Source organism: Neovison vison, chromosome 2, assembly GCF_020171115.1.
Source record: "Neovison vison isolate M4711 chromosome 2, ASM_NN_V1, whole genome shotgun sequence".
Taxonomy (NCBI): domain Eukaryota; kingdom Metazoa; phylum Chordata; class Mammalia; order Carnivora; family Mustelidae; genus Neogale; species Neogale vison.
Genome location: NC_058092.1, coordinates 208,355,076 through 208,375,562, shown reverse-complemented (window position 1 = coordinate 208,375,562; position 20,487 = coordinate 208,355,076). Strand labels below are relative to the sequence as shown.

Here is a 20,487-nt window from a genome sequence, read left to right as displayed (position 1 = left end):
TAGACCTTCAAGACATTTTTAAAACCATCTATAGCACAATGCAGTCTTCTTAGTTCCCTTCCTTTATCTCTACAAGTTATCAGCTATTTGACTTACTGCACAAAAGGTCTGTATTGTAACCACGTATTCAGTTTAAGGAATAAGTTATATTTTAAAGGGATATGTACAGTTTGGATAGAATGAAATTGAAATCCCAGGCAAACATTGCTGGGGTGGAGAAACAAGTACTCTCAAAAACTTTCTGGGGAATTATAAATTGGTAGAAACTTGGAGAGAAGGGCAGATAACTATTTGATAATATGTATCAAAAGCCTTAAAGTTGTTGGTAAACTTTGACCCAACAATTCCACTTAATTGGACATTTTTTAAGGAGGGAAAAATATCCAACAGTGGAGAATTACATATAATAATATCCATAGATTGCTGTGTTGTACAACCACTGAAAATTGAGTAGACTTACCTTCATTATAATAATCTATTTTTAAATGAACAAAACAGACTAAAAAATGGAGCATATATTCTGTTACTTCATTTTTTTAACAAAAAATTTCATATTTTTAACAAAATACATGTGTATTTAGGCAAACAAGTCTGGAAAGCTAGTATGTCAAAATGGGGATTTTTAATAGTTTTTTAAAGATTTTTATTTATTTGAGGGAGAGAGAGCAGGAGTGCAAGCCCACAGTCAGGGATAGCAGCAAGCAGAGGGAGAAGCAGGATCCTTACTGAGTAGGGAACCTGATGTGGGACTCCATCCCAGAACCATGATCTGAACCAAAGGCAGATGCATAACATATGAGCCACCCAGGCCCCCCAAAATGAGGATTTTTTTAAATAAGCATTTCTGATTTCTATAATCCTAAAACAAAACTATATTTTTAAAAATATTTTATTTATTTATTTGATAGACAGAGATCACAAGTAGGCAGAGAGGCAGGCAGAGAGAGAGAGGAGGAGGAAGGTCCCCTACTGAGCAGAGAGCCCGACGTGGGGCTCGATCCCAGGACCCTGAGATCATGACCTGAGCTGAAGGCAGAGGCTTTAACCCACTGAGCCACCCAGGCGCCCCACAAAACTATATTTTGAAGAAAACATATACTCTCCAAAAAACCTCCCCGTTTAGTGTATGTAAAAATGTTCTGTATTTATGAGTAACTTCCCTTTTCTATTGATGTATTTATTTGGCATTTTGGGCCTGTCTTTGGAATCAGGGGTTCTGAAATGCCACTCACATCATAATCTCCTGGGGTACTTTATGAAAATAATGATTCCTGGGCCCTATTCCTCAAGATTCTGATTCATTGGTGGGAAAAGGAGGTTCTAAGAATCTGTATGTTTAAAAGGCTTTCCTGGTACTTCTGATGTGCAACCTGGTTTGCAGAACTACATGTGTACTGTGGCTGAAGCGGATTTCATTTAGGTGTCTGTCCTGTCATTGCCAACTCATGTGATATGTCTTCCAGCCTAGCCTACTACCTTTTCTCTTAGAATTCCCATCACTCAGAGTTCTGCCAAGGGTGGGCCCAGCCTCCATGCTCACATTACCTGCATGATTCTGCCTCTCCACAGCTGACTAGTTCAAAGTGGAGTCCTGGACCAAGTTAGGCCAGTAAGATTTTCTCTCCTAATACTTTGGAACTGGACCAAGATGGGAAGTCAGGAGCCGGCCCTAATTAAGGATATTTGAGGGCTGAGGAAGCTGTTTTCCACCAAGTGTTAACTGATGAAGAGCCTACCTTAAAAGGGAAAAGAGAAACAGATGTGCAGAGTGAAGTGTAAATAAGAGACCCAGAGAGGAAGGGTAGTTTTAGTCCCCAGCTTCCAGTGCCTGTACCCCCCCCCATGAGATTCAGTTTTACCTCTTGTTCTTGGAGACTGTTACTTCTACTAAACTGGATGTTTCTATTATCAACAATTAAAGACCCCAAGGCTAAGATAACTTAAACTAATACTCCATAACATGTAAAGGAATAGTTCTCAATCCTGCATTCCTATAGTTCAGTTCTAAATAGTCCACTTCCTTTGTGACTTTCTAGTCATGGCCAGTTCTGTTTCCATCTGCTGAGACAAAGAATCCCTCCAATCTAAAGAAAAAAAAAAAAGATATCAGGGCGCCGGGTGGCTCAGTGGGTTAAGCCTCTGCCTTCAGCTCAGCTCATGATCTCAGGGTCCTGGGATCAAGCCCTGCATTGGGCTCTCTGCTCAGTGGGGAGTCTGCTTCCCTTTATCTCTCTCTTCCTACTAGTGATCTCTGTCTGTCAAATAAATAAAATCTTTAAAAAGAGGTATTTTAAAAATCATATGCAGGAAGGATACCATGGCTAAGTTATTTCCCTTATTTCTGCAGAGGAGCAAACTAGCTTATATATCTAGATTTGGTCTCCCAATCCATAGTCACATATCCCATTCCTTTCTCCTCACTGGGTAGAATATTAATACTAAAATAGTCATAAAAAATAACTAATAGAAATCCACAGTGTTAAAGGATTTCTGTATCTTTTCCTCTTACCAACCCTATGGAATAGACGACGGAATTATTAGTCCATTTCTTATTTGAGAAAACTAAACCCAAAGGAATTAAATTCATTTATTTATCAAGTATTTATTGAGTGTCTATTATGTGGCTTTATGCTCAAGATCTTATATTCTAGCAGGGAAGGCAGACAAGCAACTACCTAAGGCAACGTGCAACTTAAGAACTAGGAAAGGATTTCTCAAGTGGAGAAGGGCTGTCTCCAATGACTTTAGCTATCCCTATGGTTACCTAATTTGTTTGAAGTTCATGGTAAGAATCTTAAAAGCTGAAGTACCAGATGAAACTTACTGGAAAGCACTTTTACTACTTTTGTGTCCTCCAGCCTACTTCAAAACTAAAGAGCTGACAACTCATGTTCACTGTTATCTTTCACCTCTAAGAACTACCCCCCCATCTGTTTCCTAACATACTATGATGCAACATCATTAGATTTGCAAGAACCCCTCCTCCTCTCTCATCCCCCCCCAACTTTAAAGTAGTAAGTGATGTCAGCTCTCCCCACTTTATGCTCCCATGCTCACTGCTGGAGCCTCCTTTCCGGTGACCATTTCTTATTTGGGTCTTTGCACTAGTCTAAGCAGCCTCCCAGCTTCTACTCTTATTTACTGATTTCAGACACACAATAATTTCTTATCATTGTGCCAGTCCGGTACTTTGAAAGTCATGGTTCTCTATCTTTGAGGATGATAAAATTCAGGCTCTTTAGCGGAGCACAGAAATCCTCTTGCAAGATGCCCCCCCCCAAAACACATCTCTTTTTTCACATCCTCTGTGCAGCGTCTTCTCATAGGACATCTCATGCCTTTACTTAATGCGTACCCTCTTCCTCATAGGATCCCTCTTCCCATTTCTAGGTGAACGACTTATTTTTTGTCCTTCAAAGCACAATTCAAATGTCTACCCTCTTTTAAAAGCCTTACCTGACTACCTGGGCACCCCCTCCTCTAGCATTAATCGCATTGTGTTGTAATCATTTGCTCTCCTATCTGTCCCTCGCATAAGGCTGTGAATTCATCTAGGAAGGGACGATGTCTTCCTCCACACCTAGGGAACCCTGGCATTTCAAGTAGGCAATTGATGAATGAGGAAATGAATAAGTAGGTCCAGCAATGTTCTCAAGAAGAGGAAGACGCTTTTCCTTGTCACTGACCTCCAGTCAAGTGCTGTGCAGCTGCCCATACCCACACCTGGCCAGCCCAGCCGGTGCCCATACAAAACACGCCCTCTGAGGAAAACACGAGTAGGAAAGAGGGAGACTCGGTTCTAATTTAAAGGGTGGATCTGCATTCACCTTTGCAATAGTTCCCGTTGTCAGAGATTAAATAGAACTTTTTTTTTTAATAAAACTATTTTTAAATGTAATACTCTCACCAATCCAAGAGTTGGGCTGGGACCCTTGGGGAAACCTCCAGACACCTAGGCGGCAAATCATTTTATTGCAGTGACAAAATTTTCGAATTTCAACAGCAGAAGTTTGCCTAAAGTGTGGATTCTGTATATTCTCCACCGTATTTCTTTTTTTTTTTTTTAAAAGCTTTTATTTACTTATTTGACAGAGATCACAAGTAGGCAGAGAGGCAGGCCGAGAGGGAGAGGGAAGCAGGATCCCTGCTGAGCTGAGAGCCCGATGTGGGACTCGATTCCAGGACCCTGAGATCATGACCTGAGCCGAAGGCAGCGGCTTAACCCACTGAGCCACCCAGGTGCCCCATCTCCACCGTATTTCTGAGGCGCGCCGGGGATGTAATGTTCAACACTGACAGACACACCTATGGGGATCTACCAACAGCTACGGGAGCCAGGCATATTTCCCGCCTCCCTGCGAAGCCCGGTGGGGACCCGTCCCCCAGCAGAACGTGGACTTGCACCCCGAGATGTCTCGAGCCCCGCCTCCCGGCGTCTGCCCGAGTCTGGCAGGCGGGGCCCCGCCACGTGGAGCGCAGACCCGATTCTCCAAGGGCCTACGCTGTTGGCGCAGCGTAGCTCCGGCTCGGCCCTTCGCCCCACGTCAGCAGCGGAGGCTCCGCGGCCTGCGTTACTCCAACGCAGCTGACGTAACGTCATCTTGCGGGACGTGGACGGAAGAAAAAGGGGAGTTATTCGGCGCCAGAATCTGCCCGGCGTGGACTGCGCACCAGGCGGCGGGGCCTGCGGACCAGGCGGCGGGGCGGGACAGCTGGGTCGGGCGGTGGCGTGAAGCAGGTACGCGGCGGGGATGGCGGCAGGAATGGCGCGGCGCCAGCGCCTCCGCGGGGGCTGATGGGGCGCGCGGGCCGCCGCGGGGAAAGGGTGAACGCCGGCCCGCGGGCGACCCAGGGGGCTGTGGGGGCGCGGGCGGGCGGGGAGGCCGGGCCCGGGACTGGGTGTGGGCTCGCGGCCACTGACGGCGGCTGCCTGGGCGGCCCAGGGAGCGCCGGCCGCCTTGTGGTGGTCCCATATGGGCTCCGAGGGGCTTGGGGCACGGACCTCCGCGGCCGCGCTTGGTTCCTCCCACGTGGAGGAACCGCTCCTTGTGGAGGCCTGAGGGCTCAGCGGACCCCTCTCGGGGAGTCCGGGCTCAGCTTCCAGTGCACCTGCCCCGCGGCCGGTGATGGACCCTGGTTTGTAACCGGCCACGCGCCGACTCTCCGCGGCCTGTGTGTGGGTCCCCTGCCGCACCCCACCCCCGGGCTCTCGTGACCCTCTCTTTCAAAACCAGGCCCCCGGCAGCGGGGGCGTTCGCTCACGACTGCCCTTTGCAGTGTGGCACACGGTCTGTGAGGAGTACCTCCGTGGCACTCCAGGACGCACCCGGACTCCCCGCCCCCCATCATTATCCCCCGCTCTCTGAGGGTCCTAGGTTTATCACACGGTCTTTGTCTTTGAGTGCTGAACCATATACCAAGTCTGTGTTTCTGGGTGAAGTTTGTTGGGACTAAAGTTCAGTTCTTTGTCCAAATCAGTAAGATAAAGGCCTTCTGTTTAAAAAACGAGTGGGGGCGTTTGGGTGGCTCTGTCCGTTAAGCGTCTACCTTCGGCTCAGGTAACGATCCCAGGGTCCTGGGTTCGAGCCCCACATCTTCGCTGGGCGGAGAGCCGCCCTCTCCCTCTGCCTCCCGCTCCCCCCCCTGCTTGTGCTTTCTCTCCCCCTCTTTCTCTCTGTGGAATAAATTTTAAAAAATCTTAAAAAACAACAACAACAAAAATAAAAACACAAATGAAAGAGGTACTTCAGAAATGACCGGAGTCAAAACATGGGAACTTTTTTTTAGCTGATAAGACATTGAGTCTAGACACACACATACCCTTTGCTCCCTGGAATCAGCTGTCTGCTTTAGAGAGCCTAATGAGCTCTGACAGGAGAACCATTCATTGCAGTCAGTCAGAGGTTGGGTGGTACAGGGGAGAGGCCAGGGAGACTTGGTTTCTAGGTCAGTTTTGAACCTAACAAGTTAGTGACCTTGAACATTCAGAGCTTTCAGTTATTAGAAAAGAGAGAGGTAAGCAGGGGCACCTGGGTGGCTCAGTGGGTTAAAGCCTCTGCCTTCAGCTCAGGTCATGATCCCAGGGTCCTGGGATCGAGTCCCGCATCTGGCTCTCTCTGCTCCGCAGAGAGCCTGCTTCCTCCTCTCTCTCTGTTAAATAAATAAATAAAATCTTTTAAAAAAAGACAGAGAGAGAGAGAGAGAAAGAGGTAAGCAGTAAACTTAATTTGTGATTATGTCCATCAGAGAATATTCATTGAATTCTTATGTCTATGACACATCCTGCAGGAAATAAAGAGAAAGTTGTAGGACATCATTAGTGCTTAGAAGAAGGACCACAGCTGACATTGTCCCTGCATTGTCTCATTTAATTCTCACAATAATCCCAAGAAGTCCTTACTGTTATTGTCCCTGATTGAGGCTTAGAAAGATTCAGTAATCTTCCAGAAAGCACATAGCAAGTGCAGAGCTGAAACCCAAATCTGTCCATAATCTGTGTTCCTTGTCCAATTTACCTTGCTGTCGGTGGGAAGTTGATAATCCAGGTGGGAAAAGCAACAGTAACGATAAACCAGTTAAAAGATAACCTGTAGGGTTATATCCAATTTTGAATGCTACAGCTGCTGAGAAAGTTTTCAAGAGACAGAACTAGAATTTTAGTGTCACAATTTGTTTATTTTACCCTCTTGAAGTTCCTTTTGGAGAATTCATATGTAAATAATTGCTTAGCAACTGTTACTGAAGGAGGGATGCCTGGGTGGCTCAGTCAGTTAAGCATCTGCCTTCAGCTCAAGTCATGACCCCAGGGTCCTGGGATTAGTTGCCATAGCTGTCCTAGGGCTTTTTGCTTAGCGGGGAGTCTGCTTCTCCCTCTGCCTGCCACTCACCCTGCTTGTGCTCTCTCTGTCTCTCTCTCTCTCTGACAAATAAATAAATAAAATCTTTAAAAAAAACAAAATTACTGAAGGAATTTATATAAGCAGCGCACAAAGACCATGGGCTTATGTCCTCCTTAATATTACGCAGATAATTTTCCCTTGGGATCTTCCAGACTGTCACAAACTGAAGTCAACAAGGACAGCACTTAACACATTCTGTTGCCTATTGGATGACATATCTTTTACAGCAGCTGTGAGATATATCCTGCCAATCTCTTCTCTCCCCTTTCTGTTCCTTTGAGCTATATAAATTGAAGAGCAGTACATACCACTTCTTGTTTCTCTTCACTGTGGGGTTAACTGCTAGTCTTTTGAGACACGTATAAGAGGGTTGCAATATATTCACCAATCCGTAGAGCAAAAGTTAAAAAGAAGCTTGCAAGCAAAGAGGGTGCAGTGTTTTTCTTATCTTGTGAAAACAGCAATGTCCCTGTCGCACGAGAGGTGCAATAATGAATGGCTTATTCTCATGTGCATATATAGGAGGGAGCCCCCTACTTTTTTGTGAAATAAACTATTCTTTATCTGAAATCTTTGGTTTGACCCTGGGCAGGAAAATGCCCATAACCACCATATTCGCAGCTCAGGTTTCTAGCCAGGTACTCACCCTCTACGGGATATGCCCATAGTCATTTAAAATAACGACCATTTTTTTTTTAAGATTTTATTTATTTGACACACAGAGAGATCACAAGTAGGCAGAGAGACAGGCAGAGAGAGAGGAGGGAAGCAGGCTCCTTGCTGAGCAGAGAGCCCGATGTGGGGCTCAATCCCAGGACCCTGAGACCCTGACCCAAGCCAAAGGCAGAGGCTTAACTCACTGAGCCACCCAGGAACCCCTAAAATACCGACCATTTGCAGACATTGCACTCCACCAGGCATGCAAGAGTGAGCTTTAGATTCCTGTGGGCAGGAGGAGGAAAGATGACAGTAGCCTCTGGCCTTCCCATCCTCTTTTTGTGTCAGCAGGGATCAAGCAGACATTTCAAATATGTGGTTTTCAGAGTTCTTTTGGGAGGTGATAGCAGGAAGGTGGAGATGGCTGCTTATTGGATGTTGGATCTGTTTTTTATTTGTTTGAGTCTCCCTAATGGTGTAGGAATTGTAGTGAAGATTTAGTATCAATACAGAAACCTTGTACTTTAACTTTTTTGTCACTCATATTTATAAACCTGAATTGTGATTTGCTCACATAAAAACTAAGGAGATCCTAGGAAAGGAAGGATAGAGGTGGGACCTGGGAAGGAGCCATTTCTTGTCTCTTTCTTTTCTATATACAGAACAGGTAAGAGTGTGCCTACTACAGAGGAGTCTGGAGCAGAAGAGTCAAGTTTTTACTCTGAGAGTATGAGAAAGAGGAATAAAATAAAGTTAATTGCCTATTATTTTTATTTTCATCTTTTAAAAATGTATTCTGCAGATACTTTGATCAGTGACCACGTCACAGCATGTTGAGACAAGTCTGTTGCTCTGGTTTCCAGCCCTTCCGCCAGCGTCTCCTTCCCTGGCTCCAATCCACAGCCCTCTCCAGATCCCGTACGTACCACAGGAAACTTAGAAGGATGTGGGAAGTTTGGAAGTGTGTTTCACGCAAGGTTTTAAAGGAGAAAAAATAAATAATTTTGGCAGAATTGGACAAAGAGTAAACCAGGAAGCAATCTACTGGTGAAATGTTCCAAGTGTTTGTATTTATCAATAAAATGAAACTTCTGGAGGTGATAGCTTTATGGCATCAACTATGGTGTTGGTTTCACAGGTGTATACATATCTACAGAATCATCAAGTTGTACACATTAATTTTTTACAGCTTTTTATATGCCTAATTAATTAATTTAAAATTTAAAAAAATTTTCGGCACCTGGGTGGCTCAGTGGGTTAAGCCTCTGCCTTCGGCTCAGGTCATGATCTCAGGGTCCTGGGATGGAGCCCCTCATCAGGCTTTGCTTAGCAGGGAGTCTGCTTCCCTCTCTCTCTCTCTCTTTGCCTGCCTCTCTGCCTACTTGTGATCTCTCTCTCTCTGTGTCAAATAAATAAATAAAATCTTTTTAAAAAATCCTTTTTTAAAAAATTTCAAATGAGGTGTTACCTCTATTTTCCCAAAGTTTTTTTTACAGGCTTTTTTTGTTCCTTACCCTTTTTTGTAGCTATGCTTTAATTTTGAGACCCTGGAGATTAATGTGCTATCATAAGAGCTAATACAGAGAGAACCCTTATGCCCTTTTACATGTTCTTCCAGTATCTCATTCCAGATATTGACATTGATCTAGTCAAGATAAGAACATTTCCACCTTTACAAGATCCTTCACTTCTGTCTTTTATGTCTGTCCTCCTCCTCCCAATCCCTAACCCCTGGCAACCACTAATCTGTTCTCCATTTCTATAATTTTGTCATTTCAAAAAATGTTAAATAAATGAAGTCATACAGTATGTGATCTTTGGAGATGGGTTTTTTTTACCCTGCATAATTCTCTGGAGAGACATCCAAGTTGCTGTGTGTTATCAGTTGGTTCCTTTTTATTACTCAGTAGTATTTAATGGTATGGGTATACCACAGCTGGTGTAACCATTCACCCATTGAAGGGCATCTGGTTGTTTCTAATTTTTTATGCGTATGACTGCTGTGAGCATTTTTGTGCAGGATTTCGTGTGGACAGAGTTTGCATTTCTCTGGGATAAAGGCCTGAGAGTTCAGTTGCTGGATCATATAGCCGTTGTATGTTTAGTTGTATAAGAAACTACCGCACGGTTTTTGCAGAATGGCTGTACCATTTTCCGTTCCCCCCAGCAGTGTATGAACAATCCGCCTTCTCTCCATCCTTATCAACATTTGATGTTGTCACCCTTTGATTTTAGCAATTGTGATAAGTGTGTAATCATACCTCTGTGTGTTTTTTTTTTTTAATTTTATTTATTTACCTGACAGACAGAGATCACAAGTAGGCAGAGAGGCAGGCAGAGAGAGGGGGAAGCCGGCTCCCTGCTGAGCAGAGAGCCGGATGTGGGATTTGATCCCAGGACCCCGGGATCATGACCTGAGCTGAAGGCAGGCTTAACCGACTGAGCCACCCAGGCGCCCCAATATTGAACATCTTTTCATGTGCTAGTTGGCCATCTTAAATCCTCTTTAGTGAAATGGTTCCTTCTCATCTTTAATTATATTGTTTTTTAGCTTCGAATTTTTCGAGTTCTTTCTCTTCTAGACACCAATCCTTTACAGATAAGTGGTTTGAAAGTATTTTCTCCTGATTTATAGCTTGTCATTTCATTCCTTTAGAGGATCTTTCACAGAGAAAAGTTTTTTTATTTTGATGATGTCCCATTTAACAATATTTTCTTTCATTGACTGTACATTTGGGGTCAAGTCTACGGGCTTTGTATAGCCCTACATACTGAAGATTTCCTCCTGTGTTTTTGCTAAAAAGTTTTATAGCTTTCCATTTTGCATTTAAGTGTATGATCCATTTTGAGTTAGTTTTTGTAAGGTTTAGGTCAAGGTTTATGGTTTTGTCTGTGGACATCTAGTTATTCCAGCAGCACTTGTTGAGAGGCTGTTTATCATGTTTTGGGTGGCTGTCTCCTTGATTATCAGTTAAATCTTGCCAGTAGTCTGTCTCCAGACTTTACTGTAAGAGAACTTGCTTATCAACTAATGAAGCTTATCATTATCTAGAAAAAAAAAATCTCTGTGTTCCCATTCACATAAGGAAGAAAACAAGGGAGAAAAGATCAAGGTTGAGCCAGGCGCCATGGGTTTTGAAACTAGCTGTGCTACTTACTAAGTATCTTCAGTGACTTAAAAGGACTATAGATTTAGATCACAATTCTGTGTTGGACCCAGCTTAGTTGCTTGGTAGTTCTTTGTGTCAGAGCTCTTTGGCTCAGGGCTGATTGTTGAGGGCTCAACGACCTTGGCTGGGATGATGGATCCTCTTTGTTCTACATGGTCTCCTATCCTCCAGCAGACTAAACATGACTTCTTCATATGATGGTTTCAGGGTTCCCAAGAAGAGCATGCGTGGAAGCCACAAGGCCTCTTGAGGCCTAAGCTCAGAATTTATGCAGTGTTACTTTTGCTACATTTTATTGGTCAAAACAAGCCATAGAGCAGGTCCAGATGGGAGAACAGATTCTACCTGCTGATGGAAGAAGCTTCAAAGTATTGTGGCCATTTTTGCAATCTGATAATGTTAGCAAGTTACTCAGCTTCTCTGGGCCTCAGTTTCCTCTTCATAAAGCGAGTGTAATAACACCAACTAACTCATGATAATACCTAACTAGTGAGACTTAACTCATGAGAATTCAGTATGATGATAGCAATAGCAGACACTTTTTTTTTATTATACTAGCTAATATTTATTGAGTGGTTTTTTTGTGTCAGTTTTTGTTCATGCATCAATTCATTTTATCCCTTACAGCAACCTTATGAGATAGTTAAGGTAACAGCAAATAAGCAGAAGGATTTAGATTCCAATCCAGTCAATCTAGTTCCCGAATCTATACCAGTCCTTTTCTATGTCCTCTGCCTCCATAAAAGGTGTGTGGATACCTAACATAGCTCTTAGTATATAATAAGTATTCAGTATTTTTATTATTGTTACTATTGATTATTCTCTTTAGTCTATTTCATAGAAAGAGGTACTTTCTAATCTTTTCGCTAGGTTTTTCAATTCTTGTATCCAGATTCCTCTGAATTCTGGAGCCCTGTGTTCACTGACTGTGATAAGCAGAAGAACAGAGAAGAAATAAGAAAGGCCAAGTGAGAAAGTGTATACATTTAAACACTAAAGGAAACAGAAGGCCGGGAAGGGAGATAGAAATCCTGTCAGGGAAAAAAAAAAAAAAAAAGAAATCCTGTCAGGGTCCTCTCTTGTTCAGCTCATTGATTGCTGAGCATAAGGACTCTGATGCTGAAAAGGTAACAGACTTCTCCCTTCGAGTATGGTGCATGGCATTTTTGAAAAATATGGACAACCCTCTTCTCACACCCACCCCCAACACAGTGCACACACCTACCTCTCAGTATCCCCTTATACTAACCAGGAGGAGATGGCTTTTCTGTGAGACTTAGAGCCTAAAGGATCACTAGAAGATGCGAAGAGATTGCCCTTCCAGAAGCTTTGGATTTTTCCTAATTAATCAAGGCCTTCTCAGTCCTCAATACAGACTCTAAAAAATACGCAGCACGGTGGAACATAAAAAATGCCCCCAAGAAAGATAAGCTTAATCTGGGAGTAGGTCCTCAGCACTGTTGAACTGGAAGCCCAAAAAGCCCTGTACCCCTAGAACTCTTCCTGGTGCTAGAATCCTCTGGATGTAACTGAGCCTTTACTTGCTCGAAACCTTATTCATAGTTGTTTCTTCTTGAACCTTGTCAGCCCTATCTGCTGTGACCCAGTTGCCTATAGCCAGAATGACCCTTGACTGCCGGGCACCCAGGTGTGCCGGTATCTTTGCTGATAAAGACTATGGATCAGGAGCCTCTTTCATGCTAACCCGGCCTGCTAGATTCTGATTGGTTTCTGCCATTTGATCACCTGGACTGTCATGCTTGCCACTACTTATGTCCTTAAGTGCCCTCTTAACATTGCTCCACCCATGCATAGCACTCTCCAGGACAGGACAAGGCCTGCAGGGACAGGAAAGAAAAATGGCTATCAGGCCTAGTCCTGACAGCTATCAAAGGGATACCGATACTTGGGTGTAGCTCTGAGCTTTGCAAATAGCCATTAAGGTCCCAGGTCCAAACCCCACTCCTCTCTCTGCCAGGTCAATGAAGACAGAATTACATATACAACTTTTAAGCTTAGGCTTAGGTGTATTACTGCTTATGATAATAGCACTGAAGACTGAGCCACAGTACATGTATTGATGACGAACTTAATGAAAGGGAACTCTCCCCAGAACTTAGCCCCAACAACAGACAAGCCTGGTAGTCCCTGGGACTCCCCCGAGCAGGAAGAGACAACCCATCTGTGGGTGAGCAAGGGTGCCAGTACCCAGTTCCATCCCAGGTGATGGACTTACTGAGGAGCTTTGTGCCAGGAACTGGACTGCAAGCCTGCTGTGAAAAAAAGACCTTGTCAACTTCTTGTATCTCCACAAACCTAAAACATAAGCGCTTTTTAAGAGAGAAGGAAGAAAGGACTCTTTACTGCTTCATTAAAAATACTCACTCTAAGATTTGCGTGTGAAGGAAGCAGAGAGGGAGGAGAGCACACACTGATCTTCTGGTCCATGAGAATAAGATTCTGCTCATTTTCTCTCGGTTGTTATAGCATAGAGAAGCTACATTGTAGTTAGAAGAGTTAGTGGTTGGGGGTTAGAGGTAGTGGCTCTAGAGAAATCTGGGAAATCTATCTGTAAATATAAAGGGAGGTGATAATGGCTGATTGGAGTGTTGGAAGTTACTCTGCAGTAGTACCATTGTAGAATAGTGGCTTGGAACGATTACTATAGTAATTCATGCAAATATTTTTAAGTGCCTGTAATGACACATAGAGACCTCTTATGGAGGAAGTACCTGAAGTTTAGTCCTGCTAAGAACCTGTAGTACTCATCTTGACTTGCTTCTCACAATCCAGGGAATCCCACCAAAAAAAAGTCTATTTGTGGTGAGTGAGACCATCCAGCAGCAAGCCCTCACCTGGCCCTCTGTCTGGACACTCATTCTTCTGTATCAATACAATTAGGTCAGGTGTGTATACTAGAAACTCCAAAATAATGGCTCAAACAGAATAGAAGTCTATTTCTCTCTCTCTTTTTAAAAAAAATGTTTTATTTATTCATTTGAGCGAGAGAGAGCATGAGAGAGAGAGAGTACAAACGGGGAGGTACAGAGGCAGAGGGAGAGAAGCAAACTTCCCACCATCAGGGAGCCTGATGCGGGACTCAATCCTAGGACCCCAGGATCATGACCCTGAGCCAAAAGCAGATGCTTGACTGACTGAGCCACCCAGGCACCCTATTTCTCTCTCTCTCTTTTAAAGATTTTAATTTTTTTTAAAGATTTTATTTATTTACTTATTTGACAGAGACACAGTGAGATAGGGAACATAAAGCAGGAGGAGTGAAAGAGGGAGAAGAAGCAGGCTTCCTGCTGAGCAGGGAGCCCAGTGCAGGGCTTGATCCCAGGACCATGGGATCGTGACCTGAGCCGAAGGCAGTCACTTAACAACTGAGCCACCCAGGCGACCCTAAAGATGTTTATTTTTAAATAATCTCTACACCTAATGTGGGGCTCGAACCCACGACCCCGAGTTCAGGAGTTGCATGCTCTACCCATGCAGCTAGCCAGGCACCCCTCTCTCTTTTGAAAGGAACCTGGGGTTTTCTAAGAAGGGAGCCAGTCCAGGGCTTTCAGAATAGCTCTGTGAAATCATTGGGCATCCACATTCCTCCTTTCTTCTTACTTCAAAGTTAGAGCTCCTGCCTCATACTCATGTTCTAAGCAGTAGGATGGATGAAGGGAAGAGGGAGACACTTCTCTTTTGAACAAAATTCCTAGAAGTTCCATGCAACACTTTCACTGTATCTCACTAACCAGAATTTAAGTCACATGGCCATGTCTAGCTGCACAAAAAGTCTGGGAAATGTAGCCTTTGACTAGTGGCTGTGTGCCCTGCTCAAAGTAGAGAAGTCTCTTCATTTGTGAAAGGGCTAACACGTAGTAAGCAGCCAACAGGACAAGTTGGACCCGTAAGGGTGGTGAAGGGATTCAGTGCCCGACATTGAGCTTCTACTGTTTTACTTTTGGCTTTATGTAGATAAATCTTCAGCTTTTTAATCAAGACATTATATACCTATATATGAGTGTGTGTGTGTATTTAATATTTGCTTCCTTAGAAATCCTGTATAGCATTGCAAGAAAAAAGAGTCAGGAAAGGATTGCTTAGAGGCAGATGTCCAAAAGAATTGAAAGTATCTGTCTCCAACATTCCTTGTCCTTCAGAAAGCTATCCAGTTATTTTTAATCATTGTTACAGACATCTGGAATCATGCTACCATGTCAGAGAGAAAATTTGTAGGTGGATCAGTTAATGCTTTTTACCACTCATACCAGTTACTTTGTCCTTTATTGTCTTTGCTAGTTAGGCTCACTCTCTATTTATAGCGGTATGGTTTCTTTAAAAGCACACTTTTTTTTTTTTTAAACAATGTATTTTTATTGCTTAAATTTGGGAGACATAGATAAGAATAAGGAAGAAAATTGAAATCACTTGTAATTCTATCAAAAATAAAAACATTAACATTGTGATTTATTTTTATCTTTTTTTCTGTGCATTTAGACACAGGAAACTAACATCGTGAGCATTTTCTTATGTTATTAAAAATTATGAAAAAGTTAATTAATTCTTCTTTTTTTGGATGTTTACTCTGCTTGTGATTTTTCCTATTACAAATAACACTGGTGCAGCCTTCTGAGAAATCTTTTTGTTTCTCTCTCTAATTAGTTTCTTAGAATAAATTTCTGAACATAGAATTACTGGATCAAAAGACATGAACATTTTTAAGACTTTTGGTGTATTTTGCCAATTTGTCTTCAGGAAAGATTATTTTGTTTAAACTCTTCACAGTATTTGAGTGTATCTGGGACCTGTATACTGGGTATGAACTCCAGGCAATACTAGAATAAGAATATGCTGGGTATACTAGCTTTTGATTTAGTTGGGTTGACTCAGTTAAGAATGATAAGGTTATTTTTTGACTAAACTGATTAATATTGCATGTGTATGTTTTTAATGAGAACTTTTTATTATATATTAATCTTTTTTCTTACATTTGACTTTGGGAGCTACAGATCGTGTCCAGTCTTCAGCCATCAGACATGTTCGTTCTTGGAGCAACATCCCCTTTATCACTGTACCCCTCAGTCGTACACATGGCAAGTCTTTTGCCCACCGCAGTGAGCTGAAGCACGCGAAGAGAATTGTGGTGAAGCTTGGAAGTGCTGTAGTAACCCGAGGGGATGAGTGCGGCCTTGCCTTGGGGCGCCTAGCATCTATTGTTGAGCAGGTAATTGCCAAGATGGAAGACTCTTGGTGAATAAAAATAATACAGAGGCCTAGGTTAAGTATGAAATTTTCTTTTTTTTTTCCTTTTTTTTTTTGTGTGTGGAGCATTTGTTCCATTTTTTAAAGTTATTTATTTATTTCTTCATTTTAAGTAATCTCTATACCTAATATGGGACTCAAACTCAAAATCCCAAGATCAAGAGACTCACATTCCTCTGACTGAGCCAGCCAGGTGCCCCAAGTATGAAATTTTCTATGATAAAAAGTTGTTTTTCAAAATCGTGATTCATCACAGATGTTGGTGAGTTCCTGAGCTGCTAGTGCTCAAACATCAGGAGGAATGGACATATTAGGACTACGGACTGTACTTATAGCTTGAGTCTTTGGTTCTTTCATATCTGTCCAAAGTAGGGAACAAAGTGACCACAGCTCAACCTGGGCAGACAGAGCAGAACAGGGTCAACATCTGTCCTTGGTCTAGCCTAAGGTGATCCATAGGGATCAACATACCTCAGAAAGCCTCAATCTTACCCATCATGCCTTAGAACCTAAGATGCCATCTGCTAAGTTTACATTGCAGTTCTTAGCTCCAGACTTCTTTTTCTGGAACAACTAGGCCTTCTGCACTATAGATTCCCACAAGTACCATCAAGTGCTGTGCATGTCAAAGGTGCCTACATACCAGAATGCCCTCATTTAAAATTTCTGATCTCTGTCTGCCATCCGCTTAGCAAATTTGAGATAGCATGTAGGAATCTGTATTTTTACCAAACAACTTGGGTGATTCTTCCAGAGCCAGCCCAGTGCTGGTCCATAAACCAGCATTTGGGATCCACTCAGTCATCTACCCTACCTGAGTCTCTTGTGAGAGAAGAGATGATACAGTAATAACTCGTAACTTTTCCTCCCTCAATGTTAGGTGTCTGTGCTGCAGAATCAAGGCCGAGAGATGATGCTGGTGACCAGTGGAGCCGTAGCCTTTGGCAAGCAACGCTTGCGCCATGAGATCCTTCTGTCTCAGAGTGTCCGACAGGCTCTGCACTCGGGACAGAACCAGCTGAAAGAGATGGTGAGTGCTACCTCCAGCCCCTGTAATGGGTCTATAGACCTCCTTGCCTTACTCCCAACCACACCGTATCTATTTGTGTGTTACAGGCAATTCCAGTCTTAGAAGCACGAGCCTGTGCGGCTGCCGGTCAGAGTGGACTGATGGCCTTGTATGAGGCCATGTTTACCCAGTACAGCATCTGTGCTGCCCAGGTGAGAGGCTCACCATTGCAGAGAGGTGTGGGGTCTTTGAGGGTGATTCCCGTAAAGCAAAGGGATGATGAGCAAGGCTCTAGAGCTAGTCTGCTTTAACTTCACCCTTGCTAGTTGGGAAATGCAGAGAAACCGTTAGATGTAACCTTTTTGTGTCTTAGTCTCCTCATCTGAAAAAAGAAGATAACATCAGTGCCTACTTGAGAGAGTTTTTGGAAGAAGTCAATGAGAAAATATATGAAAGGCATTTAATGTAGCATCATTCCCAGTAATTATTAGCACTTGGTAATATGCTAGTAACTGTTATAGCTACTACTTTATGAGTTTATATTTTTGATGACAATAAAATTAGGTATCTTTATTTCATTGGCTTCTTTGGCTTCGGGCAGCTTGCTTCTCTTTGTACTGGGTTATATATTTTTTTTTTTTCCCCTAGAGATTTTATTTATTTATTTGACAGAGAGAGACACAGCGAGAGAGGGAACACAAGCAGGGGGAGTGGGAGAGGGAGAAGCAGGCTTCCTGCTGAACAGGGAGCCCAGATTGAGCAGGGCTCCATTCCAGGTCCCTGGGATCATGAACTGAGCCTAAAGCAGACGCTTAATGATTGAGCCACCCAGGTACCCCTCTTTATACCTGGTTGCCTTGTATAATAAATTTCTATCAAGCATTGATAAGAAAGAAGAATGCATATGGTTGGTTTTCATTCATTAGCAAGTATTTATTGAGCACTTATGGTATACCAAGAAGTGTGTTAGGCATTGGGGATACTGTGGTAAACAAATCAACCATGGTTCCCATCCTTATGAAACTTGTACATTTTTAGTAGTTGCCCTTGAAATGTTCTAGAACCTTCTTTCCACGTTGTTTTTTAGCTAAATTTCCGGAATTATTTTTTCAGTTATATCTTTGATCATCAGTACCACTATACACTAGAAACATGTAAATATCACAAAACAAGTTAATAGTCATTTCACAAAATAGTTGGAAAAAAATTGAACTCCCCAAGTTACTGTCTTCCAACTCCTTTGCTGTCCCTGATCCCTTACATAGGTGTTATTTTACATATTTGATGTTGTTATGTATACATCCTTTCAGATTTTGGTCTTTCATTTCCTACTGCTGTTTCTGTTTCTTCATCATTCTCACAGTGTTATCCACAGTTATGTTGTTGTTCCAGAGTGTTCTTGAGTAAGTGAGCTAAAGCAGAAAGGCATGGACTTGTCCACCTGTTGTCTGTAGCTGGACACCCCACTCTTTCAGATTTTTTTTTCCTGTTAGCATAAATATAATAGAAATCTTAATTTCTGTCAGCTACTATTATCAGCTCTCTTATTTTCCACAATCCAATCACAATTTCGTCTTTAATTTTTTTTTTAATTAATTTCTTTTCAGCATAACAGAATTCATTGTTTATGCACCACACACAGTGCTCCATGCTGTATGTGCTCTCCATAACACCTACCACCTGGCTCCCCCAACCTCCCACCGCCCCCCTTCTAAACCCTCAGATTGTTTTTCAGAGTCCGTAGTCTCTCATGGTTCATCTCCCCTTCCAGTTTCCCTCAACTCCCTTCTCCGCTCCATCTCCCTATGTCTTCCATGTTATTTGTTATGTTCCACAAATAAGTGAAACCATATGATAATTGACTTTCTCTGTTTGACTTATTTCACTCAGCATAATCTCTCCCAGTCCTGTCCATGTTGCTACATGTTTCTCTGTTTGACTTATTTCACTCAGCATAATCTCTCCCAGTCCTGTCCATGTTGTCTCCTTTTTGATGGAGACATAATACTCCATAGTGTATATGGACCACATCTTCCTTATCCATTCGTCCGTTGAAGGGCATCTTGGTTCTTTCCACAGTTTGGCGACTATGGCCATTGCTGCTATAAACATTGGGGTGCAGATGGCCCTTCTTTTCACTACATCTGTATCTTTGGGGTAGCGCAATTGCAGGGTCACAGGGAAGCTCTATTTTTAATTTCTTAAGGAATCTCCATACTGTTCTCCAAAGTGGCTGCACAACCTGCATTCCCACCAACAGTGTAAGAGGGTTCCCCTTTCTCCACATCCTTTCCAACACACGTTGTTTCCTGTTTTGCTAATTTTGGCCATTCTAACTGGTGTAAGGTGGTATCTCGATGTGATTTTAATTTGAATCTCCCTCATGGCTAGTGATGATGAACATTTTTTCATGTGTCTGATAGCCATTTGTATGTCTTCATTGGAGAAGTGTCTATTCATGTCTTCTGCCCATTTTTTGACATGATTATCTGTTTTGTGTGTGTTGAGTTTGAGAAGTTCTTTATAGATCCTGGATATCAGCCTTTTGTCTGTACTGTCATTTGCAAATATCTTCTCCCATTCCGTGGGTTGCCTCTTTGTTTTTTTGACTGTTTCCTTTGCTGTGCAGAAGCTTTTGATCTTGATGATGTCCCAAAAGTTCATTTTTGCTTTTGTTTCCTTTGCCTTTGGAGTCATATCTTGAAAGAAGTTGCTGTGGCTGATATCGAAAAGGTTACTGTCTGTGTTGTCCTCTATGATTCTGCTGGATTCCTGCCTCACATTGAGGTCTTTTATCCATTTCGATCCATTTTGACAAATTAAGCCAACTCCACACACAAGAAGGGAAATAATCAAGATTAGAGCAGAGATCAGTGAGATAGAAACTAGAGATACAGTAGAGCTTATCAATGAAACTAGAAGCTGGTTTTTGAAAGAATCAATAAGATTGATAAATCATTGGCCACACTAATCCAAAAGAAAAGAGAGAAAGCTCAAATTAATAAAATTGTGAATGAGAAGGGAGAGTTCAGAGCTAACACCAAGGAAATAGAAACAATCATCAGAAGTTATTATCAGCAGTTATATGCCAATAAGTTAAGCAACCTAGATGAAATGGATGCATTCCTGGAAAACTATAAACTCCCAAAATTGAACCAGGAAGAAATTGACAACCTGAATCAACTGATATCTAGTAATGAGTTTGAAGCAGTGATCAAAAACCTCCCAAAACACAAGAGCCCAGGACCTGATGGATTCCCTGAGGAATTCTACCAAACTTTCAAAGAAGAAATAACACCTACTCTCCTGAAGCTGTTTCAAAAAATTGAAACAGAAGGAAAACTTCCCGACTCTTTTTATGAAGCCAGCATTACCCTGATCCCCAAACCAGGCAAAGACCCCACCAAAAAGGAGAATTTCAGACCAATATCACTGATGAATATGAATGCTAAGATTCTCAAAAAGATTCTAGCAGATAGGATCCAACAGC

The 20,487-nt window shown here is 42.6% G+C and overlaps 1 protein-coding gene across 4 annotated transcripts in view; it reads left to right on the top strand.

Moving 5' to 3' along the window:
* Window positions 1-4,533: 4,533 nt before the first annotated feature.
* Window positions 4,534-20,487, top strand: part of ALDH18A1 (aldehyde dehydrogenase 18 family member A1) — a 39,964-nt gene continuing 24,010 nt past the window's right edge. Inside the window, exons 1-5 of one of the 4 annotated variants that reach the window (XM_044240201.1) lie at window positions 4,534-4,738; window positions 8,359-8,474; window positions 15,736-15,950; window positions 16,869-17,018; window positions 17,105-17,209. In XM_044240201.1, coding sequence (XP_044096136.1) covers window positions 8,387-8,474; window positions 15,736-15,950; window positions 16,869-17,018; window positions 17,105-17,209 — 558 coding nt within the window. In that variant the 5' untranslated portion in view covers window positions 4,534-4,738; window positions 8,359-8,386. The remainder of the gene's footprint in view (window positions 4,739-8,358; window positions 8,475-15,735; window positions 15,951-16,868; window positions 17,019-17,104; window positions 17,210-20,487) is intronic. The other 3 variants (XM_044240199.1, XM_044240203.1, XM_044240202.1) reach the window with 3 other exon arrangements.